Source organism: Octopus sinensis, linkage group LG6 (assembly GCF_006345805.1).
Source record: "Octopus sinensis linkage group LG6, ASM634580v1, whole genome shotgun sequence".
NCBI classification, from domain to species: Eukaryota; Metazoa; Mollusca; class Cephalopoda; order Octopoda; family Octopodidae; genus Octopus; species Octopus sinensis.
Window position 1 is genome coordinate 21,833,083 of NC_043002.1, and position 10,186 is coordinate 21,843,268.

General features: G+C 39.3%; 2 protein-coding genes across 7 annotated transcripts in view; both read left to right on the plus strand.

Annotated features, from left to right (window-relative positions):
* LOC115212791 (serine/threonine-protein kinase MRCK gamma) overlaps positions 1–8,523 on the plus strand; it is a 428,828-nt gene extending 420,305 nt beyond the window's left edge. For 4 of the 6 annotated variants that reach the window (XM_029781487.2, XM_029781485.2, XM_036503704.1 and 1 more), the window contains one exon: positions 5,367–5,390. Coding sequence is in view for 1 of the 6 variants with exons in the window: in XM_036503706.1 (XP_036359599.1) it covers positions 5,367–5,382 (16 nt within the window). In the remaining 5 variants the exon portion in view is untranslated. Of the gene's footprint in view, positions 1–5,366 lie in introns of all 6 variants that reach the window. The other 2 variants (XM_036503706.1, XM_036503705.1) reach the window with 2 other exon arrangements.
* Positions 6,628–8,542, plus strand: LOC118763841 (integumentary mucin A.1-like). The gene is made up of 2 exons (XM_036503707.1): positions 6,628–7,276; positions 7,315–8,542. The coding sequence occupies exons 1-2, from the start codon at positions 6,662–6,664 to the stop codon at positions 7,630–7,632; spliced, it is 933 nt and encodes a 310-aa protein (XP_036359600.1). The 5' UTR covers positions 6,628–6,661; the 3' UTR covers positions 7,633–8,542.
* Positions 8,543–10,186: the final 1,644 nt, after the last annotated feature.

The window sequence follows — 10,186 nt, forward strand, 5'->3', positions numbered from 1 at the left end:
CATGGGCAGTTTCAAAGAATCTCACTCGACAAATACTTAATTTGAAGGACATTGTGTATCCTGGAGAGATAGAGCCAAAAATATTATATGAAAGCACAAAATATATCTTTAGGTTACAGAATGGAGACTTCAGGTTGGTCAGGAAACCTCAAAGCCTCTGGACCAAGTCTACTAAGAGCAAATTTCTGCTACTAGTTGCTGTCCTTGACCTTAATTCACATATTGAGTGCTGTGCTGGTTACTAAGATTTCTAAATGCAGAGTAACATTTAATCCTTTTTGGACATTTTTCTAATGTAATACACAGGCTATGACTTGTACCTCGGTGGTGGTGGGGGGGGGGGTGCCATCTTCCCAGAGCTGGAATGAGAGGGCATGTCACTGATGAATCATTAATGACAACAAAAGGACTTTGACACATCTAGCTGATTGATTGACTGAACAATTAATCAGTTAAGTTAGTTAATTGGCTAAATAGTTAACTATTAAACAAATAATAAAGAAGTGAAACAGAAGCAGTACATGTATTATTTGCATAATGACCCTCCCAAGGTACAATGGAGTATGTTTTAACACACAAGTTCAAATCAAAACTCTTGCACAAACCAAATAAACATCTTATGGCTTTCAAGTAATTCTTACACAATTATTAAGAATTTAAAGATATTTAGTAAAATAATTAATTTTGTCATTAAATTAGGTGTTTGGAAACATAACTTCACAAAAGGTTCTTACAGGAAATTACAATAGTTTCAGTTTAGCTTTGAGCAACTCAAATTGAATGATTTTGTGTAAATAGCACCCTGGTTGGTACATAAACATGAGGATTGTGATGTTAGCTGATTAGGAAGTAAGAGGAAATAGTCAGTTGGGATGCTGGGGTATAATTTTTTTTTTGTTCTGTTGCTTTTTTTTTTAATGGTTCCAGCTAGGAATGGGAAGTGGGTCACAGACTCAGGCAACGGGAGATTAGCATCTAAATAAATCCATAATTCTTTGTAGAATGTTACATAAAGAAATATATGAATTAATAAACATATAAATGCATAATACACAATGATAACAACATATATATATATATATATAATAGGCAAATGTATATAAATACAGAAAAAATACATAAGTGAATCAATGAACAAATAAAGAGAAAAATCGACCATTTAACAGGCTGGATGTGTGGCCAACTGTTGGCATGGCTCGTTGGAGCTCTGCCAGCTTCCTGTCATACCACTGGATGCTTTGGATGGTATCAGAACTGATGGTGGAGTTTGGGCCTTCAGTAAAATTAAAAACAAAAATCAAAAAAAAAATCAAAGAAAAATAGCAAAAGCTCTAGTAATGGAATGAATCAATGAGATCAGAGATATAACTGAGTTACCTCTACCACCCTTACTCTGTATGTACTTTGATCAATATCTGTGAGTATGTGTTGTTGTATCTGGGTATGTTTGTGTTTTTGTGTATTTAATCATAGATATGAACATGCTTCTACATCACTTGGTCTTTTGATGGGTTTTTTTCCAATCAATTGATCCCATAGTTGACAAGTGGTGCTAATATATCAACAGAAATAAGGTGTGTGTGTGTGTGTGTTGGCACATGGCTTAGTGGTTAGGATGTTGCATTCATGATTGTAAGATTGTGATTTCTATTCCTGAACGGGGCGATATGTTGTATTCTTGAGTAAAACACTTCAGTTCATGTTGCTCCAGTCCACTCAGCTGGCAAAAGTAAGTAACTCTGCGATGGATCGGCCTCTTGTCCAGCAGGGAGAATGAATATATATACCAGAGAAACCAGGAAACTAGCTCTATGCTCCTGTGTGTGTGAATGCATATGGATTAGTGGTTAGGGTATTTGGCTCACAATTATAAGGTCATGAGTTCAATACCTGGCAGTGCATCGTGTCCTTGAGCAAGACACTTTATTTTACATTGCTCCAGTCCACTCACTCAGCTGGCAAAAATTAATTGTACCTGTATTTGAAAGGGCCAGCTTTGGCCACATTCTGTGTTATGTTGAATCTCCCTGAGAAATATGTTAAAGGTACATTTGTCTGTGGAGTGCTCAGCCACTTGCACATTAATTTCACAATCAGGCTGTTCCATCGATCAGATCAAATGGAAGACTTGTCATTGTAACTGACAGAGTATGTGTGTGTGTGTGTGTGTGTGGTTCTGTTTCTAATCATTATCATTATGGTTGTGATATCTGTGAATGTTCTTAGTGTCGGTGTGTTGTTCCGCTTTTGGCATTTTTCTTTTCTTATGGGTCCTCTGTTGATTTCTATGGTGAATATTCAGTTATTCAATCAACTGGACATCTGTCTTGTTAAATTAACATGTACACATCTGAGTATTCTACAGACACTTGGAATACTCAGCCAAGTAGTTCCCAAGCCAAATCTGCATAGCACAGCACAATCTGTAAAGTATTAAATTAGTAGTACAGTCCATTTGACAGGCTTCCAAATGGTTTCCATCAACCCAGTTTCACTCACAAAGGGTTGACCCAAATTACGGTAAAAATACTTGCCCAAGATACCATACAGTGGTATTGAACCCTCAACGAGCTGGCAGAATCGTTAGCACGCCGGGTGAAATGCTTAGCGGTATCTCGTCTGCTGTTACGTTCTGAGTTCAAATTCCTCCGAGGTCGACTTTGCCTTTCAACCTTTCGGGGTCGATAAATTAAGTACCAGTTGCATACTGGAGTTGATATAATCGACTTAATACCTTTGTCTGTCCTTGTTTGTCCCCTCTATGTTTAGCCCCTTGTGGGTAATAAAGAAATAGGTATTGAACCCTTGACCACAATGGTTGTGGCACAAACTTCATAACCACTCAGCTGGCTTGCATCCTCTCTGTCTTCTTTGAGTGATGTCAAGTTCAAGAAGTGCTTTTAATAATTCCTGATAGTTTTGTCAAGTGTTTGCATGTCTGTCTTTGTGCATCCTTTCTAGTTCCTAAGTCAGAGGAAGATTGGGGGCAGGGAAGGAGCTGTATCCCATTAGGTCTGCAGCCCATCCCATGTTGATAGGATTATTACAACTGAAGGTCCAATATGAATATCTGTAGAGAATATTTGTATGAGCTGGCAGTATTTGGAGCCGAGGTGTCTGGTCTGAGTGCTTGCAGCAAAATGAACTGTGTTAATGCTTTCATAAATATATTCCAAATGAAATATTGTGGCCAAGTGTTTTAATTAATTTTAAAATAATCAAGAATTTTTATAGATTTTGTTAAAAATCATTAATATTTTCATTATTTAGTTTACTACGAGGTACCATGCTGGCAGAATTGTTGCCATGCCAGACAAAATGCTCGGCAACATTTTGTCTGGTTCTTTACATCCTGAGTTCAAATGTCACTGAGGTCGACTTTGCCTGTTGTCCTTTCTGGGTCCATTTCACTTGGTACCAGTTGAGTATTGGAGGTGATGTAATCGACTAACTTCTTTCCCCTAAAATTGCTGGCCTTGTACCAGAATTTGGAACCAACAGTAGAGTGCTGTAGTTTTAATCATGATACACAAGTAGAATAGCAAATAATGAAAACAGTGCTTCTTACAAGGGAAAATTTAGTAACCCTTATACTAGGTTGAGGCAAAAGTTTGTGTGCTGTTTTAAAATAATTGACTGAATGAACAAAAACACCCTAAAAATATATGGAAAGGCATTATTTTAATATAATAATAATAATAATGAAATTATTGTATACAGTGCTCAGGTGCACCACAACACAGCGCACAAGTTTTTTCCTCAACCTAATATATAGGTGCAGGAGTGGTTGTGTGGTAAGTAGCTTTGTGTGTTTGTGTTTGTCCCCCCAACATCGCTTGACAACCGATGCTGTTGTGTTTATGTCCCCGTAACTTAGCAGTTCAGCAAAAGAGACTGATAGAATAAGTACTAGGCTTACAAAGAATAAGTCCTGGGGTCGATTTGCTTGACTAAAAGGCAGTGCTCCAGTATGGCTGCAGTCAAGTGACTGAAACAAATAAAGGAAAAAGAAAAGAATATGTCAGGCACAGAGGCCATTCACTTCTGATGTTGGGCCCTTGTGCCTGAAATATATAAAGTACGCCAGCATGGAAGGCAGACATTAAATAATGATTAAATTAAACTTTCCCTTTTCACATTGTAAGCTCCTCTCCATCATTATTTAGTTATTTTACTAGGTTTTGACCTGGCAGAATTGTTAGCACACCAGGCAAAATACTTAGGAGCATTTCATCTATTTTTACATTCAGAGTTCGAATTCTGCTGAGATCAGTTTTGCCTTTCATCCTTTTGAGGTTGTTGAAATAAGTCCCAATTAAGACCGAGGTCAATGTAAATTGACTACCTCCGTCCCACCAAATTTCTGACTCTGTGATAGTAGAAAAGCTTCCTGTTATTATAAGGCAGCAAGCTGGCAGAATTGTAAATGCTTAGCAGCATTTTATTCATCATTACGTTCTGAGTTCAGACCATGCTAAGGTCAGCTTTGCCCTTCATCCTTTTGGAATCATTAAAATAAGTCCCAGTTGAACCCTGAGGTCAATGTAATCTTCCCCTAAAATTTCAGGCCTTGTACCTATAGGAGAAACGATATTTTGTTATTTTACTTGAAACAGTTATTTTATCAAATGAATATCAGCAAAAATACTTTCCAGTATATGTTCCAACTCTTTACATCTTAAGTTCAAATTGTGCTAGGATCAACTCTGCCTTCCATATTTTTCAAGGTTTGATAAAATAAAGCACAACTCAATTACTGGTAGGGGTTGATGTAATTGATCGGCCCCTCCCATCAAAACTGCCAGCCTTGTTCCTTAATTAGAAACAATTATTTAATTTGTATTTGGAATATAACTAATGATTCTTAATATGATGACCATCATCATTTAACGTCCGCCTTCTATGCTGGCATGGGTTGGACAGTTTGACAGGAGCCAGCTAGGTAGAAGACTACACCAGGCTACAGTGTCTGTTATGGCATGGTTTTTACAGATGAATGCCCTTCCAAATGCCAACCACTTCATAGTAACTTTAGCATAAATATAAACATTTTAAAATTAAAAGGTTTTGTTGTCATAGAAGCAAGGGCTGTCTCAGCGGGGGTTAGTATTATAATGATTAATGTTATTCAAGGATCAGGTACATGATGATCTTTGGGTGGTGTACTTGTGTGGGGTTTTATGTGTGTGTGTGTGTGTGTGTGTGTGTGTGTGTGTGTGTGTGTGTGTGTGTGTGTGTGTGTGTGTGTGTGTGTGCGTGTGTGTGTTTATGTGTGGGATGTTAATGTGATGTTGCTGTTGTTGTACAGTAAATTTATATGTGGTTATTTGTTTGTTTTTTTTTACTTTTATTTTTATTTTTTCTAGATTGAGTCATCTGTAGAAGGTTGATGAAAAAAAAGGAAGGAAAAAAAGAGCATGAGAAAAAGAAAGGAAGAAAAGAGAACAATCTGTTAAGGAACCAATAACAACAACAACAACAGCAACATCAATGAAAATTAAGGCAATGATGGAGGAGGAGATAGGGGGTTGGAGGAGGAGGCTCAGAAAGAAGGGAAAGATGGAAGGAAGGCAAGCTAGTGAAGAAGAAGGACAACAACAATAACACAACCAGCAATTATTTGAAAGGGGGACAAAAAGCACACAAAAACAAAAGAAGACCAATCACCGTAAACACTGCATAACTACCACTACCACCACTGCTGCTGCTACTACTACTACTACTGCTTCTTCTGCAACCTCTACCTGCACAATTGCTTCTACACCACCACCACTGCCTCTACCATTTCACTGCACCTTCTGCCACCACCACTGCTTCTATCCCCTACTATAACTACATGCACCACCACCACCACCACTACTACTACTTCTACTACTACCACCACCATCACCACTGACAGTGGCAGCAGATGTAAGGAGTAAAAAACACAGGCAAAAGTTCTTTTTAACCCCTCCTTCCTCTCTTCTATCTCTTACTGTCACTCATGTACACTTATCTACGGACCCTTTTTTTAGGAGGGCACTTTCCGTTTGCACTGCGACCCCACCACAGCTTTGTTCCTCACCTGCCCTCACAGCCACCACCATCACCAGCACCACCAACCATCACCACGTCAGATGCTCTGCCTTACCTAATTCTTCCCCTCCGTCCACTCCTCCTCTTCATCATCGCCATTCCTTCCTTCCTCTTCATCGTGTCCTCGGTCTTGTGTCCACCCTTCATCCCATTCGATCCGATCCACTCCGATCCATGCTCCCCCCTACCCCACCACTCCCCAGCCTACTTCACTGTCGTTCACTGATGTCATCCGGTTTTCTAGCAGATATCCTTCCACCACCATCATGCCACCCTGAACCCCTAGAGTAGAAGGCGGGTAGGTAGTGCATATGACCACCCCTTTCACTTCTGACCCAACCAGTACTACTACCACCACCACCGCAAGCACCACCCCTAGCCTCACCATTAGCACCATCACCACCACCATCACCACCATCATTAATGACCACTGTTGCCTGTGCTGCCTGCATATAAACAACAACAACGACAACACCCAGGATTGTCAGATCCTCCCTCCTATAGCACCATCCCTAAAGACATCTCATACCAGCATCAACAACACCAGCATCAACAACAATAACATGCAATGCTGCCTTGACCATCAATGCCACCAAAACAACAACAACATCAAACAATGCTAATGTCACTTGTAACTGCAAGAACACCACCAACATCACAGGCAGCATCAACAACACCATCACCACCTGCAATAATAATACCACCACTAAAAGTACTACTACCAACACCATCACCAACATCAACAATACCTAACACTACCACCGACGACAATGCCATACCACCACTAACAGTACTGCTACCAACACCACCACCAACATCAACAACACCTAACACTACCACCGAAGACAATGCCATACCACCACTACCAGTACTACTACCAACGCCATCACCAACATCAACAACACCTAACACTACCACCGACGACAATGCCATACCACCACTACCAGTACTACTACCAACATCAACAACACCTAACACTACCACCGACGAAAATGCCATACCACCACTACCAGTACTACTACCAACACCACCACCAACATCAACAATACCTGACACTACCACCGACAACAATGCCATACCACCACTACCAGTACTACTACCAACACCATCACCAACATCAACAATACCTAACACTACCACCGACGACAATGCCATACCACTACTACCAGTACTACTACCAACACCATCAACAACACCTAACACTACCACCGATGACAATGCCATACCATCACTACTAGTACTACTACCAACACCACCGATGACCTCAACAGCAACACCGACAGTACCACTGTTCTTTTCCAAAGGATGCTGTTCCTGGGTACCTTCAAGAAAACTGGGTGGAGAGGAGATGTAGCTGCCTTAACATCAGAATCCTTCCTCTTCCTTCTGCTCCTCCTCCTCCTCTTCCTCCTACCAATTATTTTTCCTTCTTTCTGGAAGACATGGAACAGACTAACGATACAAATTGACGATGAGGATGATGATAACAAAAATAATAATAACGATGTTAATAATAATAATAATAATAATGATAATGATAATGATAAAAAATATTAATAATAATTCTTTTTAACAACAACCGTGATAATGATGATGATGATGATGAAGAAGAAGAAGAAAGAAAAAGATCAATCAAAAAAAAAATACCGACTACCACCACTACCGCTACCACCACTGCAACACACACTATCACCACACATGGATTAACTAAATACATTATATACAAGATCCTCTCTACCTCCACCTTCTCCTCTTCCTCTTCCTACCACTACTACTACTACTACTACTACAATCCCACCGACCCACCCACTGACCTCAACAGCTGCCTCCACATCCAAAGCAATGCAAATTTGGCAGAATGATAAACAAATTAATGAATGAAGGAACAAATAATAATAATAATAATAATAATAATAATTGACAAGACGTAAAAATTCGGATCGGTGATGGTTGTAGTGGGGAATGGAGAGCAAAAGCTTATTCTTCTCTCTCTCTCTCTGTCTTTGTCTTTCTCTCTTCCTCTCTCACACATCTTTATCTCTTTTCCTTTCTTATGATTCCCTTCTCTCTCTCTTCTCTCTCTCTCTCTCTCTCTCTTACGTTTTCTTTGCCTTTCTTTCAATCTGACTGTCTCTGTCTCTCTCTTTTTCTCTCTCTCTCTCTCTCTCCTACCTTTTCTCTCATCCCCTTTCCTAATTATTCTCTCCATTCCCTGCTACCACCAGCACCACCCTCCTCCTCTGCCCACGTATGCCCCCTCCCCCCTCCTGCCAATCTGACCATCCAATCAATAAATTAAAAAGATCTCCCACCCCAACCACCACCACTACCAAAAAAGGCAAGTTCTCTGTTAAAACCTAAGACATCAAACAGAATCAAACACAACAATTACAAAAAAATAAACTTAATTAACAATTAACTAAGTAATAAAAACAACAACAAAAGCAACATATATGTGTAATCAAAAGAACTTTTTTTCTTTGCTTTGTCTTTTTTTATTTTCACATTTTTTGTCTAAAACTTTGTTGTTTATTCCTTGTTGTTGTTTGTTGTTGTTGCTGGCCCTGATCAAACAAATTCCATCCATGACCGTCCAGCCTTTTTGCTTTTATTTTCAGGAATATTGTACATCAGATTGTATTATGCAGTCACCAACATGGCTATGTGGTTAAGAAGTTTGCTTTGGAATCATATAGTCTGGGATTCGGTCCCTCTGGATGGACACTGTTGTCTGGTACCTTCTTCCATAGCAGCAGGTTGACCAGTAACTCTCTTCCTCCCCGTCTCTCATTTCTTTTTCTAGATCTCCAAGACTAGTTGAAGGAAGGGATAAAGTTACCCTCAAACCAGAGACCTAGCATAAATCACACTCAGATCACACTCTTCTGCTTTATTAAAGGACACATTGGATATTTTGGGTTTCATTGGAGAAACCTTTGATCATAGACTACCCACTGATGAAACTAATCAATGATGAAACATTCACTGATGAAGTCACACTCCTGTTTCATCTATCAGTGGTTTCATTACTGAGTGTCTTCATCAGTGAGTGATTTCATCAGTAAATGGATTCATCAGCTGGTGTTTTCATCAGTGTATGGTTTTGCCCATGGGTGGCTTCGTCAACAGGTGGTTTCAACAACAGGAGATTTTATTATTGTGGGTTCATCTATCAATGGTGTAAAATTTAAAGGCAGACGAAATTCCAACCTGATGCAGGGTAATTCTTTCCATTCCTAGCATAGGGGCTATCCTGCTTGCTGGCTCTTACACGAGTGTATTTTTATTTTTATCAAATATTCTGCACCAGACACCTACCCAACACCACACCATTGGTTGGTCCTTGATTACTCATTCACTTTACATTATGGAGACTTTAGTGGTGATGGGTTGTAATTCAGAAATGGTGTCAGCTTAGATTTCCATCTTTGGTTATGAGTCTGTCCTTATTTTGGTGGCATATTGTTATTCTAGGTTTTATAAGAAATTAAAACTTCTGGTCCTCATCATTTCAAGAAAAATGAAGAATTTACTGAGAGGAATTTAGTGAAGCATACTTTCCTGTGATTTAGAATTTAAAATATGATGTACATAGCTTTGTGGTTAAGGTGTTGAATTCATGAAAGTAAGACTGTGGTTTCGATTCCTGGACTGGGTGATATGTATTCTTGAGCAAAAAGCACTACATTTCACATTGCTCCAGTCCACTGAGCTGGTAAAAGCAATCCTGCAACAGACTGGTGACCTGTCCATGGAGAAATATATATGCCAGAGAAACCGGAAACTGGTCCTATGCTCTTTACAGAGTAATGTGGGCGTGCACATAAGAGGTGTGATATTGAAAATGGTTTCGTAGCTAGATGAAGCTGATTGAGTATCAATTTAAGAAGATCCCCTTAATGGGTTTGGTTGTTTCTAAATTGGCTTTTCAGGTTATAGTGATTAGCTTTAGAGAGTTCTCTTGAACAAGTAGACCTTTACCGAAGACCTGGATGATGTTAACCAATGAGGGGTAGTTGCTTCACCCCTAAGAAATAACAGTTACATCTCCCTCGGATTACACCTTACTATATTTTAAAATAAAATATATTGGATAATCTGGGGTGCATTA

Bases quoted from the DNA above. Each gene is read 5' to 3' on its own strand.
- LOC118763841 (XM_036503707.1), top strand. From the start codon at position 6,662: ATGCCACCAAAACAACAACAACATCAAACAATGCTAATGTCACTTGTA. The intron at 7,277-7,314 runs ACTACCACCGAT...ATCACTACTAGT, and splicing joins CACCATCAACAACACCTAAC to ACTACTACCAACACCACCGA.